This window comes from Monopterus albus, unplaced genomic scaffold (assembly GCF_001952655.1).
Source record: "Monopterus albus unplaced genomic scaffold, M_albus_1.0 scaffold196.1, whole genome shotgun sequence".
NCBI lineage: Eukaryota > Metazoa > Chordata > Actinopteri > Synbranchiformes > Synbranchidae > Monopterus > Monopterus albus.
This window is the reverse complement of record NW_018128076.1, coordinates 209385-230768: the sequence shown is the minus strand read 5'-3', so window position 1 is coordinate 230768 and position 21384 is coordinate 209385. Positions and strand designations below refer to the sequence as shown.

Here is a 21384-nt window from a genome sequence, read left to right as displayed (position 1 = left end):
ATTTTTTGTATAAGATGATGTCATGGGGTAGGACTGGATAAGTCTGACTTCTTCCTACTCCATTCAAACATGTGCTGGTATAAGCAAACTGATTCTTGATTAGCATTGGTTGGATTTGTGTAAATTATGTGTGTGTGTTGATATCATTTGTTTCTACATGTTTGAAAGAATAAATCAAATCAAATCAAAATCAATCAATAAGATTATTGATATACTGTATGTTATGGACTCTCTAGAAAAACGGTACCGCTCAAATAAAAGTACACGGGGATATAACAAAAAATAAACTCGTGGCCTCAATATCCTCTCCCGACGTAAATGAAATTCCCTGCGAATTAATACCGCGTCCTCATCTACAGGATCCTCTATGAATGGACACGCCATTTTGATTTCCGCAGAAACATGTGCAATCTATGAATGTACTGAAAGATTAAATGAGGTAGGCCTATTTAAACACCTTTCACTTTAAAAAGGGGCGGAGACCGGAGGAAACTCTGGGTTTCCCGAACAAAACCTGCTCCCAACCAGGTTAGGTTCACAGAGTAAGTTGCCATAGTAACTGACTCTGAGTTTAGATTACCTCTCTTTTTGAAACGGGTTTAACTTACCCCGCTTTCACGGGTTTAAGTTACCTCCATTTCTGAAACTGAAAACTCAGAGTTTTCCTCATTTCGGGGGTTAACAAACTCAGAGTTTCAACAAAACCTCCTTCTTGAAACGGGCCCCAGGATGACTATAAAAAATGCCAGAACCAAATCCACAAAGTCAGACAACAACCAAGCAGGGTGTGTAGTTTGCGGTGATGTAAAGCACAAAAGAGAATTCTACTTTTGCAAACAGTTTCTATCATTAAAGCAAGCAGAGAAAAAGAGTGCAGTAAAGAAAATGGGGGCAGGCAAGAGGTGCCTTGAGGTCCATAATGACAGTTCATTCTGCAAACCCACCTACAGTATCTGTGCAAAATCCATGACTGCAAGGATAAACAAACTCCTGAGCATCATTACTATCTGTGTCCAACACCAAACTAAAGAGAGGCAGCACAAATCAGAGAAAGAGTAAGTTTGGTCCAGAGTGTTTTGACTGCACTTACACACAGAATGACATTTAGTCAGATGACGTATTTATTCAGTGATCGGATATACACGTGTCCACCAACAGCACCACCTGTTGGTCGGATGTTATCACTGAACATATTATCAGTACATCTTCCTTTTTTTCAATTTTTTAACAACAGTGTCAAGTAATTATGATTTCTTAACTATAAATTCTTAACAGGGTATTGTCTCTGAAGTAACTTTAGCTCAACCATTTCAAACATATAACCAGGCTATTCTGGTACAATAACAACATTTGGCACATTATGACCAAGTGTAAACAACATGTACCTTCCTCTCCTTGTCACACATACATATATATATATATTCCATTTAATGAGGTAATGACATATACCAACTCAATCAACATTCCTCGATCAGTCTCTTAGGTTTCATAATGTTTCTGCATGGTCTGTCTTGTCCTATTCAAGCAGGTGTTACATTGTAAGAGTCACGTGAGGTATGCACCATGCCACCAGCAGTACCAGCTGTGGAACTGGGCTGTTTCACCTTTGGCCTGGTGTCTTTTCCTAGTCCATCATTGCTGCTGTTTCCCAATTCTTCAAAAGTAGCATTTGGTACTTTGAGCAGGTGAAGATGATTTCTTCTCAATGTGCTCCCGTACTCGGTAATGACTTCATAGGACCTTGGTGTCGTCTCTTTGTTTACTTTAGCAACAGGTCCCCATTTCCCATCACATCTGACTTGTACCACATCTTCTTGTACTAGTGGACATAGTTGTTTGGCTGTCCTGTTATAAGCATAACTTTGCTTGCTCTGTTTTGGACAGTGCTCCTTCCCCTTCTCCAGCAAGTGTGAAGCTAAAGGTAGTCGTGTTCTCAGTTCCCTGTTCATAAGAAGTTCAGCTGGTGACTTCCCACATTCCAGAGGCAAAGCTCTGTAGTTAAGCATAGCTAAATAGGGGTCGCTGTGAGTTTCTGCTGCTTTTTTAAGGAGTCTTTTCACAATTTGCACTCCTTTTTCAGCAAGCCATTTGATTGCGGATACGGCTTGATGTTATGTGTTCAAACCCATACATTTCAGCAAAGTCTCTAAAATCCTGGCTGCTGAATTGTGGTCCATTATCACTTACCACTGTCAATGGGATTCCGTGTCTTGCAAAAATAGCTTTGCAGTGCCTGATCACTTGTTTTGCAGTTGTATCTGTCAGGTAAGCAACTTCTGGGTAGTTTGAATGATAATCTACCATAACTAGTGTTAGAAATTAACCCGATTCTTCTGTTGGAAGCATGAGAAGTGAAGACAGGAGAGGACTGTTTAAAATCAACAAAGATTAGTGAATGTCTGAGCACAGGTAGGCCTTACAATGCTGGAATCAGAGGGACAGAGCTCCCGCTGGAGTTCCATCCACTGAACCCCGAATTAAGTTCTTACAATACATTTTATCTTCTTGAGCTGCCCCACCCTGGACAGGGGTGCAACTTTCAATAGTTTGTGATCCTATTGGTCATTTGGTGTGAGCCGGAGCTCCCCCTTGTTAGAATGTGGTAAAGTCTAGGTATGTGTGTGTGTGTGCGTGTGTGTGTGTCTCTCAGGTTGTAGCCCCCCTGTGTGTGTAAGACACCCCCTGGTGAGGCAGAACTTGGGATATGCTATGTGGGTCTAGGTATGGGTGTGAAACGGGCTAGCAGGGCTCTGTTAAAATGTAAATAGGCTATCTGGTCACAAAGAGATGCAGACATCTAGTCTCTACAGAAGTATTCAAAGTAAGCAGATTCTACTTCATTACAGTTATAAGATATATAAGCACTCACCACTGTCAATGGGATTCCGTGTCTTGCGAAAATGGCTTTGCAGTGCCTGATCATTTGTTTTGTGGTTGTATCTGTCAGGTAAGCAACTTCTGGGTAGTCTATAAGACTCAAATCTTACACTAGGTAATCTTTACCTGCAAGGTAAAACAGGTCAGTTCCCACCTTTCTCCAAGGCTCGTTTGGTCTGTTGTGCACCAAAAGTGGCTCTTTCTGTTGCTGGTACCTGTGCTGTTGACATGTCTCACAGCATTGTATGTACGTATTAATGTCTCTGTTCATGTGTGGCCAATACATTAGCGCTCTGGCTTGTCTTTTGCACTTTTCGAAGCCTAAATGTCCATGTGTGAGTTGCAGCAGTTGTGAGCGCATTGAAACGGGTATGACAATCCTTTTCCCCTTCAAGAGAACTCCCCCTATGATGGACAGTTCCTCTCTGAAGTTTTGGTATGGATGTATGAGTTTCTGGCCACCTGGCAGATTGATTGTCTTTATCACATCTTGTAGCTCCTTGTCATTAGATGTAGCTTCTGCAATTTTTGTCCATTTGTCCTTAGACACAGGCATGTGCTTTAGTAACGTGTCCACATGTACTTGCACATCATGTTCAGTACTGCTTGGGCCTGTACACTTCAGGGAAGCTCTGCTAAAAGCATCTGCCATGACCAGATGTTTACCTGGTGTGAACTCAAATGTGAGACTGTACTTTTGAAGACGAAGTAGTAGGCGTTGAATGCTTGGTGGTGCCTCTCCTAGAGGTTTTGTGGAGATCGCGATTAGCGGTTTGTGATCGGTCTCCAGCACCACTTCTCTGCCGTAAATATACTCATGAAACTTTTCACATCCAAAGACTGCTCCTAAAGTCTCTTTTTCTATCTGCACATAATTTCTCTCTGCTGCTGTCATGGTTTGAGATGCATAAACTATTGGAAACCAAGCTTCATTGTGCTGCTGAAGCAACACTGCTCCTAACCCGTCTTTTGAAGCATCTGTGGAAACTTTTACTGGAAGTGCCGGACTGTAGAATTTTAACACTGGCTCTTTCACTAGGCAATTTTTCAGCATTTCCCATTCTATGCTGTGTTCATGGCTCCACTGCCACTCTGTTCCACTGTCCAGCAGACTACGTAGTGTTTTTGTATTAGCTGACAGGTTTGGAATAAAATGTCCAACATAGTTAACTAAACCTAGGGCTCTCTGCAAATCCATTTTGTTTTCTGGCATGGGCATTTCTGTAATTGCTCTCACTTTTCCAGAGTCTGGTTGTATAGCTGCTACAGATAGTTTGTCTCCCAGATACGTTATCTCACTCACCCCGAACTGACATTTTTGTTTATTCAGTTTCAGCCCAGACTGCTTTGCTTTTAACATCACTTTCGTCAGCCGCTCATCATGTTCAGCTTGTGTGGTTCCCCATATGACCACATCATCCAGGAACACTCCAACACCTTCCATTCCATCGAACAACTGTTGTACTGTCCTATGGAAAACTTCAGGTGCTGAGGCAATTCCAAAGGGCATGCGAAGGAAACGGTGTCTCCCAAAAGGCGTGTTGAATGTGCACAATTTTGCACTTTCTTCGTCCAGGTTGATTTGGTAGAACCCTGATGACGCATCTAGTTTGGAAAAGAAGTGTGCACCTGCCATAGTACTTGTTATGTCTGTCTTCGTGGGCAACTTGAAGTGCTCTCTTGTAATCCATTAATTCAAGTCTTTCGGGTCAATGCACAACCTCAGATCTCCGTTTTTCTTTTCTACGATTACTAGTGAATTCACCCACTGTTGGTTCTTCCACTTTCCTGATGATCCCTTTGCCTATGAGTGTATTTAATTCCCTCCTCAGTCTCTCTTTTAATGCCACCGGCACTTTTCTAGCTGGGTGGATGACTGGCTCTGCATTGTCCTTTAATTGTATTTTGTATGTGTTTGGTAAACGCCCAACACCATGAAAAAATTCTTGTTGGACTTAACTGTCTTACATGTTCGTTTCTGAGGAAGAGTCAAAGTCAGAAGAACCTTTAAGATATTTATTACAATGTCAAGAAAAAGCAATTACAGAGTGCTCTGGGTTCCTCTTTATCTGAAGCCCTGATCCTAAACAGCAAAACCGTTCAACTCGTCTTCGGGACAAGGGGAATGCCTACCCTCCTGGAACCCAATCTTTTATACAATTTTGAAATGTGCAATGTGGGTTGATCTGGTGCCTCTCGTGCTGTTCCATTGGTCCTTCAGTCCGTCCATCTTTTCTGCTCCAGTTGTCCAAGACAGTGCCCTAGAAAGGGGAAGAAATCTTATACTGCCTGAAGTCCTACATACACACTCACTTCTTCCTTTGTTTCCAACTATCTGCTCCATATTAGGCATTGCTCTTCGTTTCACTAATTAAAACTGTCCTGCCGGTGTGTGTGTGTGTGTGTGTGTGTGTGTGTGTGTGTGTGTGTGTGTGTGTGTATAATGCTCCTGCCATTGAAGCTTTCTCCTCCGCTAGCCTCCTGATCTAATCTCTGTTTAACTAACCTTGCAGTCCCAGTGAACTGCAACTCCCCTGGCACCAGCTCTAGCCCGATGGTGATAATAAATTCACTGTGGAGTCTCTTAGCCAGAGCTGTAAATCTAATGAGATTCAGTGATTTAGTGGACAAGACACTATAATGTTGAACAGTGCTTCAGTGACTAATACAGTAAATATTAACCAGTGGTTCAGTGAACACATAAGGTTATATGTAACTATGTAAACATAACTGTGACATATAAGTATGTAAACTTATGTATTCTAAAATAAAATCTCAACTATTCTTTTTTTAATATGATAGAATAGTCATACACAAACAAAGTGAACACACAGGTTAAATAAGCAACAATCATGGTGTAAATCTTCTACTAAATAAGTACCTAATTCAATAAAATGTTAGAACTAATCCTAGAGTATAACTTTGTTAATAATTTTACTCAACATTCTTCATGTTTTTTCACTAGCGCCCTGGTTGTCTCAGTGCTTTCTTCTGTGTTTTTCTGTTGTGCGGTTCTAGTACTTAGGAATTTGCTGTCTATAACATGAACCCTTTTAATTAGTCCAATCTTTTTACTTGCCTTGAGACCAAGAATAGGCTGTCTATCCTCCTCCACAAGAACAAACAAAGCACTGAAGGATCGCCCTTCTCCTTCAATAGTTGCTTGAAACACTCCCTTGTATGGGATAGGCTGGTTATTGAACGCTCTCAGGTTCAGTTTCTTTGGCCTCACCAGAGGTTTTGGGTTCAGTCTTTTGAAGTATTTGTAAGGCAAAACATTTATTTGTGACCCTGTGTCAATTTTCAATGGTACCTCTACTCTGTTGATGTTTAGGTGTGCAATCCATTCATCCTCATCGCCAACCTTGTATGTTAGCCTGGCAGCATCCAGGTATAATGGTTCATCCTCATCACTCCTGCTTGCTGACTTTTCCTGCCTCACTTTATGGAATTTTTTTCTTTGATAAACAGCATTTAGCAAAGTAATTTTTACCACCACATTGCTTACAGTCTTTGCCATATGCTGGGAACTGTTTTGGGGCATGCTTGTATCCACATCTTTCACAGTCTTTCTCTTCTCATTTCTCTTTTGGATCTTTAAAATGTCTTTTTCTGTCCTCCTAGGGCAGGGGTTGGCAACCCGCGGCTCTGGAGCTGCATGCGGCTCTTCAGCCTCCTTGTTGTGGCTCCCTCTGGGGAGACGTGCTGAAACGCTTCCCTGCTTGTCTGGAACATGTGAAAACCTTCTTGGAAAGCAAAGGCCTCAGCTATCCCGAACTGGGAGACCTCGATTGGCTGGAAAAGTTTTATTTCATAATAGATATGACAAGTCACTTAAGCGTGCTTTCCCAGGGAAAGGGAAGCACGGCCCTGCAGTTGCTGGAGGATGTTCTGGTGTTTGAGCGCAAGATGACAGCGTTTGCCAGAGATGTACAGAGAGGTACGCTCTCTCTCTTCCCCTCCCTGAGAGAGTTCAAAGAAGAGAACAATCACATAAATTGTGATTATTTACAAATTGCAATTATGGCAATGCAAGCTGCATTTGGAGAAGGATTCGGCGAGTTCAGAAAGGATAAAGACACTCTGTCCTTCCCTGTCACACCGCTGGACATCGACCCATCCCTGCTGAAGACACATTCACAGAGATAAGTCAGCCTGATCTTGAAATGGAACTGGCTGACATAGCGGATAAAGACTTATGGGTATCCAAGTTCAAAAGTCTGACAGCGGATCTTGAAGAAGTCACCCGTCAGAAGGCCAATCTCACTAAACAGCACAAATGGAATGATGGTGAAAACCTCCCCAAACCCGACAAATGTGTTTTTGAAACATGGAGTGCCATTCTCGACACATACAGTGCCTTGCGAAAGTATTCGGCCCCCTTGAACTTTGCGACCTTTTGCCACATTTCAGGCTTCAAACATAAAGATATAAAACTGTAATTTTTTGTGAAGAATCAACAACAAGTGGGACACAACCATGAAGTGGAACGAAATTTATTGGATATGTCAAACTTTTTTAACAAATAAAAAAACTGAAAAATTGGGCGTGCAAAATTATTCAGCCCCCTTAAGTTAATACTTTGTAGCGCCACCTTTTGCTGCGATTACAGCTGTAAGTCGCTTGGGGTATGTCTCTAACAGTTTTGCACATCAAGAGACTGAAATTTTTGCCCATTCCTCCTGCAAAACAGCTCGAGCTCAGTGAGATTGGATGGAGAGCGTTTGTGAACAGCAGTTTTCAGTTCTTTCCACAGATTCTCGATTGGATTCAGGTCTGGACTTTGACTTGGCCATTCTAACACCTGGATATGTTTATTTGTGAACCATTCCATTGTAGATTTTGCTTTATGTTTTGGATCAGTGTCTTGTTGGAAGACAAATCTCCGTCCCAGTCTCAGGTCTTTTGCAGACTCCATCAGGTTTCCTTCCAGAATGGTCCTGCATTTGGCTCCATCCATCTTCCCATCAATTTTAACCATCTTCCCTGTCCCTGCTAAAGAAAAGCAGGCCCAAACCATGATGCTGCCACCACCATGTTTGACAGTGGGGATGGTGTGTTCAAGGTGATGAGCTGTGTTGCTTTTACGCCAAACATAACGTTTTGCATTGTTGCCAAAAAGTTCGATTTTGGTTTCATCTGACCAGAGCACCTTCTTCCACATGTTTGGTGTGTCTCCCAGGTGGCTTGTGGCAAACTTTAAACGACACTTTTTATGGATATCTTTAAGAAATGGCTTTCTTCTTGCCACTCTTCCATAAAGGCCAGATTTGTGCAGTATACGACTGATTGTTGTCCTATGGACAGAGTCTCCCACCTCAGCTGTAGATCTCTGCAGTTCATCCAGAGTGATCATGGGCCTCTTGGCTGCATCTCTGATCAGTCTTCTCCTTGTATGAGCTGAAAGTTTAGAGGGACGGCCAGGTCTTGGTAGATTTGCAGTGGTCTGATACTCCTTCCATTTCAATATTATCACTTGCACAGTGCTCCTTGGGATGTTTAAAGCTTGGGAAATCTTTTTGTAATTTTGCACGCCCAATTTTTTAGTTTTTTATTTGTTAAAAAAGTTTGAAATATCCAATAAATTTCGTTCCACTTCATGATTGTGTCCCACTTGTTGTTGATTCTTCACAAAAAATTACAGTTTTATATCTTTATGTTTGAAGCCTGAAATGTGGCAAAAGGTCGCAAAGTTCAAGGGGGCTGAATACTTTCGCAAGGCACTGTATATGAACATGAAAAAGTATGTATTTGGAGTCCTGTCCATCTTTGGCCTGTCCATCACACTTATGTGAGCGAGTTTTCTGGAGCATGAACTTCATAAAGACCAAATATCGCTCCTGCCTCACAAATGAAAGCCTACAGTCCTGTGTGAAGACCAAAGTCACATCTTCCAGCCCCGACAGGGAAGATCAGCATCAGCTTCAAAAACAGAAGGCACATTAAACAGGTGAGAACACCAGCATTTAATAGAATATTATTTTTCAGAAAAAAAAAACATTTATTTCAGACCCAAAGCTGATGTAGTTTTTTATTGTATGTTCGGGTCGTTCGGTTGATTGCTGGCCGAGAAAGAAACCCAATGAGATGAGAGCACACTGAAATGGACTTGTCAAAAAACGTTCCTAATTTTATGTTTACTTTTTTAAAACTGCTAAGCTGCAACTATATGTTTTTTATAATAAAGTGGGCTACGTTTTATTTTAATTTTACACAAATACGGGAAGGACTCAAAAAGGCCTACATATTTCAGTGTTTAATTTATTTCAAAGTAGGCCTATACATGCACATTGCACTTTGGTTTGTTGTATTCTGTTGTAACAGGTAAAATTAAAAAATTGTAAAAGTTTATAAGCTGTATTATGTTTTGCAGCTCCAGACTATTTTTCTTTAGTGGAAGAGGGGGCAAAATGGCACTTTTGAAAGTAAAGGTTGCCGACCCCTGTCCTAGGGCTTTTCTTTACAGCGTCCACTGCTGCCATTTCACTGTCACTGTCAAAAGATTTCAACTGTAGCTTTGTGCTCTCTGAGGCTTGGCAAATACTTATGGCTTTCCCCAAAGTGAGGTCTATTTCCTTTAGCAATAGCATCCTCACTCTTTTGTCCTGTACTCCAATTACAATCTGATCACGAATCTTTGAATCACACAGAGTACCAAAATTACAGGATTGACTTTTAAGCCGCAGATCGGTCACATACTGCTCTATTGACTCATTATCCTTTTGCATCCTGTTCTGGAAGACATACCTTTCATATGTTTCATTTTTTCTTGGCGTGCAGTAGTCCTCAAATTTACTTAAAACGTCCTCCAGTACTATATCCTCATTAGTGAAGACAATGTGTTGTACACATCCAGCGCGGCACAGCCAGCTACCGTTAGCAACAATGCTATTTTGCTTTGGTTGTCCTCGTCGTCGAGTACAGCTGCCAAGAAATACAGCTCAAAGCTCTGCCTGAAGACTTTCCAGCTTTTGTGGACATTTCCAGAAAGTTTTAGCTCTTCTGGCGGGTGAATATTGTTCATTTTAGCTTAGTTTGTACTTTTACTCCTGGTACCATGTTTTGACTGCACTTACACACGGCATGCCATTTAGTCAGACGACGTATTTTTTTTAGCGATCGGACATACAGCACCACCTGTTGGACGGATGTTATCACTGAACACATTATCAGTACACAAAGGAAGACAAAAGCTGGAAAAAATAGACACAAGAACAATAAGAATTCTTCAGAAAACTCTCACCAGTACTGGCAAGACAATGTCAAAATTTGTTTTCAAATACAGTATCCAGAATGTTTAACACTGTTAAAGGTTAATCAGGTCTTCTAACAGAAAGTGGGCTGCATGAGTTGCCAGTGCTCATGATACTTCTGGGGGTCACGGAAAATGTTGCACAGAAGATTAAAATGTTAATTGACCTGGCTTCCAACACTAACTATATAACCCACAAAGCTACAAGTGAACTGAACCTTAAAAGTGAGGGATGCTAATGTCAGGGTTTTCCCAAGCTACTGTGTTCCTGTAATGAAAGCCTTGGGAAGGAAAATGAAACACCAAATCTCCAGTGGGGGAAAAGGAAAAAAAGATCCCAGCTGGGATTTTTCACAGGGATGTCAGGCGGTGTCTTGCTGCTGAAGAGCAAGTGCAGGAGCAAGTTACTACCATTACCACCGCTACTAATTAAGGAACTGATCTGTTAATCAAAATAAACAAGAGGGAAAGGAAGTACAGCATAATTCTTGAGTGAAATCCAGCTAAAATATTCCTGTAGATGCATCATCCTTTTCGAGTTGGCAAATAGAACAGAACTGACTAAACAGCTTGTCAGTGAATACAACTTGACACTGAATATGTAATGTGTTACCCAATGTTTAGTTAGTATTTGGTAGTTAGTGACTTGATCAAACTTTCACGCATCAAAACAGAGAACATGAACAGGGAGTGGCTGTGCTGTTTCACACAGCTGCCTTCAGATAAAAGTTTATGAGGCAGGATCTGCTTCAGCAGCACATGGTGATAAGCTTTATCCTGTCTTCTAAATGAACTGACTTTATGGACGTTGGTGGCTGTTCATTATGAAACATCTCTGAAAAATGAAAAACTTTATGAAACATAGTTATATAACCACATTATCAACAGAAAGCTTAATCATTTATTTAAGATCCAATTTGTTATCAGGTATGTAGCAATATTTAATCTGATATAATGTAATCTAACAAGGCTTTTCAGTGGCTGTCTTTTTCAGTTTTGACTACATAAGTCAGATAAAGCAGGCTAGATGTTAGCTCCAAACTTCAGCAGTTATATGGTCTGATATGTATAGAGAATTTTAGGGGAGCCAGTAATCACCATTAAGATTATTTACATGTCCTTGGACAGCACAGTTTCCATTCATGTCTTGGGAAGAAGAAGAAGCAATATCTGTTATAATGAAATACAGTATTATGTATAAACTAATTTTATAACATGCACATAATCAGTTTTCTGCAGGATTATTTTACAAAAACACTGCAGGGTGGGGTGGGGGGGTGGCAGTGGCTTGATAAGCCCAAAATATTTCCTGTAGTCATCAAAGCCTCTCCGAATGATGTCAGGATGTCCTACAGTTTAGTAACAGTGTGCAGCAGACATTAGATATAGGTAGAGTGAGTTTACATTTACATATGAGACTGTTTCATAATCCACTGCTGTGTGATGCAGCTTGATTGCAGATGTGTGACCCCCATACAGAGCATCTCTGGGGATGAGAGGCTGGGGCAAGCCAGTGCTGATCCTTCTAGCTTTTCTCATAGCTACCCACTCATACTCCTACATGACTGTCACCTTGTAGTCTTTAGCCAATTTCCCCAACTTCTCCATGGTTTCTCATATTTTTCACAAAAAGTCTAATCTGTGAGAGAGAAGACATCCTCTCACAATCTGGGCAACCGTGATGAAAACATCCATTAAACCCCAAAATCACAGCATATCCATCCACATGGTAACCAACATTTTTTTCTCACCTCCTTTAAATGTGTGATGGATATGAATGATATTTAATGTGAATAGTGGTGTCAAAAGCAACATTGAGACCTAAGAGGACAAGTATACAGATGAGTCCTTTGTCCAAGGTTAGGAGGAGATTGTTGGTGACTTTCACCAGTGCAGTTTCTGTACTATGATGGACTGGAAATCCTCAAACAAATCAGCCATGTGCAAGTGGTCATATACAGTAACTGTTTGGCAACAGCTTTTTCAAGCATTCCAGAATTAAAGGGGAGACTGGATATTGGTCTGTAATTAGCTACAACAACCTATGTGACGTTGCTTGGTATAGCACAACCGGGGCCCCACCCTGGAGCCAGGTCCAGGGTTGGGGCTCGAATGCAAGCGCCTGGTGGCCAGGCCTCTTCCCACGGGGCCCGGCCGGGCTTAGCCCGAATGAGTGACATGGGGACATCCTCCTGTGGGCCCACCACCTGCAGGAGGATCCGTAAGGAGCTGGTGCACAGTGGATCGGGCAGCGGTCGAAGGCAAGTGCCCCAATGACCCAATCTCTGGACATGGAGACTAGCCCTGGGGACATGGAATGTCACCTAGCTGGTGGGGAAGGAGCCCCAGCTTGAGAGGTACCTGCTAGAGATAGTCGGGCTCACCTCCATGCACAGCTTGGGCTCTGGAAACATACTCCTCGAGAGCAGCTGGACTCTCCACTACTCTGGAGTTGTCCATGGTGAGAGGCGGTGGGCTGGTGTGGGCTTGCTTATAGCCCCTCAGCTTAGCCGCCATGTGTTGGAGTTTACCCCAGTGAACGAGAGGGTCGTTTGCCTGTGCCTTTGGGTCGGGGATAGGTCTCTCACTGTCGTTTGTGCCTATGGGCTGAATGGCAGTGCAGAGTACCCGGCCTTCTTGGAGTCTCTGGGAGGGGTGCCGGGTCATTCTACTGGGGGCCTTCAACGCCCACATGGGCAATGACAGTGACAGCTGAAGGGGCGTGATTGGGAGGAATGGCCCCCTGATCTGAACCCAAGGCTTTTGAGTTTTCCAGTTTGGGTGAGAGACTCAGGGAAAGGCTTTCAAATGAGTTAGAACGTTTATGTTTAAGTTTATGGTTGGTAAATAGGCTTGAGTCGAGGATTTCAGCCACACCTCCACCTCGGCCTGTGACAGTTACTGGCAGACCAGGTGGGGTGGATTCATTTAAACTAACATATTCTTCCTGCTGTAACCAGGTTTCAGTAAATAAATAAATGTGAAATTCACTTCTTAAGTCATTCACTAACAAAGATTTAGACAAGAGAGATATATTTAATAGTCCACATCTGATTGCCCTGTTATTTTGTTCTATAAGAGGAGTAGTCTCAATTTAAATTAGGATCAGGATCAAAAACATATCCGGTTCACAACTAGATTGACAGAAGGGGTATTTGTATACTCTTATCTACTATGCTCTGGGGGAACCCAGCATTGATTAACTGATCATTCACTGCCCCAGAGTGCTTCACTGGCCAGCTGCTTGTAGGTTTCCAGCTGGTCCATTATGCCACATTAGACCTGGTCAGATAAAAGAGTGAGTCCCTGTACATGAACATTCCCGGACATGCAGTAACCTCAGGCCCTGTGTTTTCCTCCACATCCTCTGGTCACAGTGCAGCAGAGCAGGAGGTAAAATATATCCACAAAACCACATGCAGTTGGAAAATTCCACTTTTTATATGGCACCAGTGGATGTCAGGCAAGTGCACATGAACGTGCACAGCCAGAAGAACATAAAAATTCAAGGAAATCCATAAACTATTGTGTAAGACTTTACATAGTTGTAGATTAAGTCTACAAGATATCTACATTATAGCTAAGTCATGAAAATACAGACACTGAACTGAGGCAACCCAGGCAGCAATGAGGAGATGGCAAACGAGGAGGGCTAAGACTGAGCTGGAGGTTACTTGCTCAGCAACTGGGAACAGACAGGTGAGCTGGGACACCAAACTGAGGCAATCCAGGCAGCAACGAGGAGAGGGCAGATGAGGCGGCGACATAGGACAAACAGGTAGATTGTATAGACCGCCAGGCTGGAGACAACTCAGGAGAGATCCTAACCATATGGATGTTTGTTCAGTAAAATCATGTTCTTATCAATATGCTACAGGTTAAATGTATGTTATTGCCACTATTATCATTTTCACAAAGGATTATATACATTTATCACAGCAGATATTTTGACTTGTCACAGCAGGTAAACCAAAATTTTGTTAATGATGGCTCAGCTCCAGCAGTGACCTAGCACACACACTTCCAGGACCCTGGGGCCAGCTCAGCTCAATGGGATACAGTTGTTTTTAATGTTATTTTTTGCTATGAAAATTGAAATTATTAAATTCAATCTTTAAGGTAAGTTTGCTTTAAAGTATCTGTCAATATTGCACTTTGAAGCCTCAGGATGAAATTGTTTTATAGTTCATTCTTTCAAAAAACTGTGTTTGTAACATTCATTAGAATAGTTTTAATAGTTTCAATCAAAATGTGATTACTTAATATTCATTTTGTTTAATTGTTTTTTCTTGAGTCTGAGAAAAAAGAAGCTGAAGTTGTGAGTTTTTAAATCAAGATAACCAAACCAACTATTCTAGTAGGTAAATTTAGAACTTTACATCACCATGATGCTTGTGTTAGAATTATGTCTGAATGAATGTTTTAGTTACACACCACGTAACAACACACACACACGGAATTCTTCATTTTGTTATGGCCAGCGGCTCCATGCAGCTGAAACTCTAGATAAGAAAAGGAGATGCTGGATTGTCTCCATCTCATAATCTGTCTCTGTAAGGGGTTAGCCCAAAAACCTGTAAATGTATTAAGTTCTGTGTTTCTGGACATGAAGTATAGTGGTGTTTTGTGTGAACCTGCGGAAAGGCTGGAAAGCCGTCCTCTTCTGGCTCTGCTTTGTGCAAACTTATTGATGTTGGTAAATCTTGCTTCTCATACCTTTAGTGTTATCATGTGGCACACTGAGCTCTTGGTAGGTTTTTGGGAACTCAAGTGGTATCTTTTATACAAGTGATATGTCAGCTTTCAGTTTAATGTTGTTTTTTTGTTTCCTTCACCTCTCACAGAGGTGCCTTCATTTCCATCGACCACAACCAAGAAACCTTGTGTTACTACCACAGTGCCAGCCACTACCACATCTTGCAAACCGGTTACCACCACTGCTGCACCAGCCTCTACAACAACCCCCCAAACCAGGAGGCACCACCGGTACTCCATCCATAAAGACTACCATCTCCATCACAGAATGGTTCTGCAAAAACAAGCCAGCAAGTGCTGTGTGTGGCCCTCACTGTGGCTGGCTAGAAATGCCTCTGGAAAAGGATTTGTTTTTGTACTATTTGAATATAAAATGCTTTTGCATTGTGTTGTTTAGAAAAAGGCAAAAATACAATTTATAAATCTTCCATCATAATAAAAGAATTATGACAAATTAAACATTTTACCCTACACATCTCTATATACTGTACCTTATATATGAAGTATTCAGCAAAGCTGATCATACCTCATTTGGTGATGTCCTGCAAAATCTGAGGATGAATTTATTCACATACCCAAATATGATTTTGATGTACTTACACTGCACTTGAGTATTTTTATTTTGACTACTTTATTTCAGAGGCAGATATTGCACATTTACTCCATTACATTTGACCATTACATTTGACAGCTCTAGTTGCCTGCTACTTTACATAACAAGACACGTACATCTCAGATGATCGCCTGCCAGAATGTCTTACCTTACCTTTGGCATTCCCCGCCACCATATCACGCATGCCCTTTGGTACTTTATAAACCACTTGGAATATAGGAGCAATAAAAACACTTCCATATTATTATGTAGAGATTTTCACTTCAAAGGACCAGAAGTTACTTTCATTTAATACTCAATTAAGGTTTAATCAGATTCTTTTAAAGGGATTGTAAAGACACTTTTGGGGGTCACCATACATAATTGTGACACAAATGCCCTATGTGAAGAATACAAAGGAGGCTGCGGAAGGAAATTTCTAAAGGGAAAACACATTATCATCTCATCTCACAGCAGTTACATAGGACAGATATAGAAATATTAACACATGTTCACAGACAGTATTTTTGCTGTCAGTGTTTGCTCTAGCTGGTGATAGTTGTGTATTTGATTGCATTTTATTTTAAAGTGTTTATTTTACTAAATATTTTTAAATGCTATGTTAACTGGACATTTGCTGGTCACAGTGTCTCAAAGTAACAGAAGCAAAATGAGGGTTATGGGCAAGAGCTTTTCACTTAGTCTGTAGGTGGTGCTAATGACTAAGAAAACTCATGACAGGGTCCCACAGAGGGAAGGAGGGGAGCTATGAACCAGTATAAGCAAAGTGTCAGTGAGTCAGGACACACTGAATAAACACATGTTCAGGGGGAACTATGGTTCACTCATTTGAAATATTACTAGTTTTTACATTACATTAGATTTGTTTTTTCATTGCATTAGATTCAGGATAAGCAGTATAGATTGGATTGATGGAAGGATGGATTCATCTCACATTACAAGTGCTTTTAATCCAGTTATTATTCTATTCAATTTTTTATTCTACTTTACTCTTTTGGTTCCTAAATGTTTTGGCACCCAATACTAGGTGAGAGAGAAATGGTATTTCAATTTTCTGTATGCCCTGCACATATGGTGAATTGACAATAAAATCCTAGAACCTTGAACCTTGAACCTAAAACCCAGTGGAGCACAAGATCAGTAATATCCAAAATTGGGTGTATCCCTTTAAAACAAATGACTAAAAGCATTATCTTTTGAGTGCTAAAGCTCAAGTGCTTAAATATCTTTTTAATCATTTTTTTATTCATTAATTGTTCTATGCCCTGCGATGGATTGGCGACCTGTCCAGGGTGTACCCCGCCTTCGCCCGATTGCTGGCCGGGATTGGCTCCGGCCCCACCCGTGACCCCGTTCAGGGACTAAGCGGTAGAAAATGAATGAATGAATGAATAATTGTTCTATTAATTACTTTACTTCTGTATATTGTTCAATGAAATGAAAAATCCAGGGCGTCATGAAAACCTAGGAATCAACAGACACATGGTGTGTGATAAAACAACATCCCTTGTTCAGTTTTAGTCAATAACCATTGTTGAAGACAGGGATGCACATGAGATCAGCTAAATTTATTACATTTATAATAAATAAATACATTTATTTAAAAATTTAAATTTGAAACTGACAACAGTACAACAAAACACTTTTCCAGACTAAAGTAAAATATCAGGACTGTGACCCATAGTGCTCTGAGGTCAGTTCTATGATAACGAGTGATATGTCCACTGACCTAAATTACAACCACTATATGTGTTGAGTGCATGCTGTGAACAGAGTGCTGCAGTGAGTAAATGATTGTCTACATATGTTTCCAACTTTGCAGGATCTTATCAAAACATGTTCTAATAATTATTGCATTTATTGCCCCAATTTATCAAAGGCCACTGCACCTCCTCCTTTCTCTATGCACAAAGAACTGTATAAAGGACCAACTTTGCTGCATTTGTTTGGTTCTTTCATCTGGTCCCAAGGTGAGTTTACAAGGGAAAAGTAATCCCTCTCAGTGATCATTTGAATTGTGACTATGTTAAGAATTTTTTTCTTTCTTTTCTTTCTTGTGTCACTTCATTCACAGACCCTGCTTCACTTTTTGTCTTATAGCAATCCAGTGAAGTTGTGAGAAGTGGATTCAAAATGACCAGGCTCACAATTTTAACAGGTATTTACTTTAGTTTCATGCTGTATGTATGGTATTACTTTTCATTAACATTTTTATGTTTTAGAATATGTGTTTTTATTTCTCTAACCTTTACATTGTTATATTCTTTAGGCTTATGTCTGGTGATATGTCAGCTGGGTAGGTCCTAACACTTTCAGGTCAACTCGCATCATTTGATTTGAAGTTTTCACTACTATGTCATTTCTGAAATCAATGCTTCTTTGATGTTAATTTACTTCAATCCAGGATCTGCCACCAAGATGGTGTGCTACTTCACTAACTGGTCCCAGTACAGACCTGGTGAGGGCAAGTTCTTGCCACAAGATGTGGACCCCTTCCTTTGCACCACCCTGATTTATGCCTTCTCCATCATTAACCATAACAATGAGTTGGTTCCCTATGAGTGGAATGATGATGTCCTCTACAAGTCTTTCAATGCCCTGAAGACCAAGTAAGTGGCCAGTGAGGTACCCTTATATTGTATAGAAGTCAACGGTCAGGGTAAGCTGTGATACCCATGAAGCACACAGAAGTTTAGCCCCAATACAAGAAGAATTCAGCAGGGCAATATTTGCTGAAAATGAGGTTTTGATGACTCAAACACAAAGATTACAAGTAATTGCAAGCTTGACAAATGTATGGTGGTAATCTAGCCTCTGCTGTTTTCAGGAATCCTCATCTGAAGACTTTGCTGGGTGTTGGTGGATGGAACTTTGGTTCACAACAGTGAGTAACTTTTTACAACATACTGTAAGCACAACGTACCACTCACCCATATAGATGTACAGCACACTATAGTTTGTTACCACTACAATAGCTACATTCAACAACACAGCCTGAAAGTCCACTGAAGTGTTAAGTGTGACAAAAATGGGCTAAATATATCAGTTTTGTTTTTATTAGCTTTTTAATCTCACCTAACCAGAACCTACAGCCATTTCTAATAGGCCTACTTCTTCTTACTTTACTGCATGTTTAGAACAAAACAACAATGAATAACTACTCACATGGCAGCCATCAAACTGACATGTAAACAATCCATTCCAAAACATCCCAAATATTAAGCATGCATGGCTTTAAAACTGCAGTCATTTTAGCCCTTAGCAACCCATAGCTTCTGGGAAACCTGTTGGATGTGGATTGTTGATAACAGAGCTCGATTCCCCGCAGGTTCTCCATCATGGTGTCTACTCCAGCTAACCGGCAGAAATTCATACAGTCTTCTATCAAATTCTTGAGAACTCATGGATTTGATGGTCTGGATCTGGACTGGGAGTACCCTGGTGCTCGTGGAAGTCCCCCAGAAGACAAACAGAGGTTCACTCTGCTCTGTAGGGTGAGTATTTCTAGTTGCAATTCACAGCTACTGTGATGTTTACATCATGTTGTACTTCATTTGACTTTTTTTTTTTTTTGGTATTTGCAGGAACTCGTTGCTGCCTATGCAGCTGAGGCCAAGGCCACTGGCAATCATCAGCTCATGCTGACTGCTGCAGTGTCTGCTGGAAAGGGAACTATTGATGGTGGATATGAGATTGCTGAAATTGCCAAGTGAGTGTGCTGTCTTGAATATATCTGTAAAGAGAAAGGTGTGAGTTCTGCAAAGATGCTTGAAATTAGTCTTTCTGTTTTTCCCTATCCTTAGGGAACTGGACTTCATCAGTGTGATGACGTATGACTTTCATGGAACTTGGGAACAGTTCACTGGACACAACAGCCCTCTGTTCCGTGGTTCAAAGGACTTTGGTGATCTAATCTACTTCAACACAGTATGTCCACATTTGAGACTTACATAAATTTAACTTGAGGGGTACCTTTTTAAAATGTTTTACTTCACCATTTCCACTGACTTTTCTAGGACTTTGCCATGAAGTACTGGAGAGACAATGGCGCTCCACTGGAGAAATTGAGGATGGGTTTTGCTACTTATGGTCGTACCTTTCGCCTGACGTCATCAGAAACTGGTGTTGGAGCCCCAGCTAGTGGCCCTGCATCAGCTGGTCCATACACACGTGAAGCTGGATTCTGGTCCTACTATGAGGTAATGTTTGAGTGTGATAGGAATTTGTTATTAAAAATCAAATACTGTGTTCAGACCCTTCATGCCTTGGTTTTTGTCCTGACATGTAATGTTAACTGTAGTACATTATATACACAGGTGTGTAATTCAGTTTGCCACAGGTGGATTCCAGTCATATAGTACACACATCTCAAGGTTAATTAAAAGTAACAGGATGCATGTGATTATGATCTGGAGCACCACAGCAAAGTGCCTAAATATTTTTGTAAATGAGAGGTTTCAATGTAAATAAATTTGCAAGCAAATTCTATAAACATTTTCAGTTTGTCATTATGGGTTATTGAGGGTAGACCGAGGGGCAAAATTGTAATTTGATCAATTTAAACACAGAAACATGTGTGAAGATTAAAGGAATCTAAATATTTTCTGAAGCCACTGTTTGTCAGTTGCGTTTAATAGTTTTGATGGTTTATGATATTCCCCACTGTCTAGATCTGTGGCTTTGCGAAGGATACCAAAATTCAGTGGATTGAAGACCAGAAAGTCCCCTATGCCACCAAGAACAATGAATGGGTGGGATTTGACACCAGGGAGAGTTATGAGACTAAGGTAGGTGGCATATGAGCTTTATAACTTTAATATTTACAGTATATCCAAGGTATTTACACTAATTTCTATTTATTTTTGAATAGGTGAGGTACCTACAGGAGCAGAAATTTGGTGGTGCCTTTGTGTGGGCCCTTGATTTGGATGACTTTGCTGGACGATTCTGTGCACAGGGCAAACACCCTCTGATGTCTCATCTCCAAAAACTTCTTGATATTAGTAAGTTGAGTTCATATCCTGGTATGATTTAAGTTGTTTGTATCAACATCAGGTTTGTCAGATACCATTGTGGACAGCTACAGTTACTAAAGGCATTAACATTAACAATGTAAATAAATACTACCATGGGTGTTCCAAATGGTATAGGTATATTTATATTTATTAGATTTAATATTTATATTTATAGGTAACAGCATGTTGGGAGGGCTGTGAATATCTTTACTGTAAGCACTGACAATAACCCATCCTCACAGTAAATTATTGGGATAATAAAGTCGTGTAATAAAGCAAAGAGCTGTCCTATACTGCACATTACAGTCACAATCAAGTTGCAGGCAAATGTTAAATAACATACATTTCTTGTCCCTCTCCCATCCAGAGGTGCCCCCACTTTCCACTACTACCACCCCCAAACCTGGTGCTACCACCACCTCCACAACCACCACTACTACCACCACCACTCATGCACCAGGACCCGGCTTCTGCAATGGCAAGCCTGATGGACTGTACACCAACGAAGATGACAAAACCAGCTTTTACATGTGTGCTGGTGGCATTACCCATGTGAGGTACTGCGGGACAGGATCTATCTTTAATGACAGCTGTAAGTGCTGTGTCTGGCCATAAGTGGATCCAATGTATATAGAACAACTAATGCAAACATCAGCAATTAAAGTTCTCCTGTATTCACTGTGTATACAATGATTTATCTAAATGAGTCCATCATAAGTGTATAGATATAACATATTTTTTCTATGTAATATTTTGCAAATTGCAAACAAAATCATCGAAATAGCCTACTCTGGTACAAATTGTTGAGTGCTGGCTCATTAAAGTCTACTTGTCAATTTGAATCTACAAATTTCCACCTACTTAGTTCAACA

The 21384-nt window shown here is 40.8% G+C and overlaps 1 protein-coding gene across 2 annotated transcripts; it reads left to right on the top strand.

Moving 5' to 3' along the window:
* The first annotated feature begins 17411 nt into the window (after nucleotides 1–17411).
* Nucleotides 17412–21156, top strand: LOC109970381 (acidic mammalian chitinase-like). Of its 2 annotated transcripts, XM_020617898.1 has the most exons (12): nucleotides 17412–17467; nucleotides 17598–17655; nucleotides 17767–17793; nucleotides 17902–18106; nucleotides 18325–18381; nucleotides 18826–18991; nucleotides 19082–19206; nucleotides 19301–19424; nucleotides 19514–19696; nucleotides 20168–20284; nucleotides 20368–20500; nucleotides 20880–21156. In XM_020617898.1, the coding sequence occupies exons 2-12, from the start codon at nucleotides 17631–17633 to the stop codon at nucleotides 21125–21127; spliced, it is 1410 nt and encodes a 469-aa protein (XP_020473554.1). In that variant the 5' UTR covers nucleotides 17412–17467; nucleotides 17598–17630; the 3' UTR covers nucleotides 21128–21156. The 2 variants fall into 2 exon arrangements, with proteins under 2 accessions (XP_020473554.1, XP_020473555.1); XM_020617899.1 differs by lacking the exons at nucleotides 17412–17467; nucleotides 17598–17655; nucleotides 17767–17793; nucleotides 17902–18106 and adding an exon at nucleotides 18160–18240.
* Nucleotides 21157–21384: the final 228 nt, after the last annotated feature.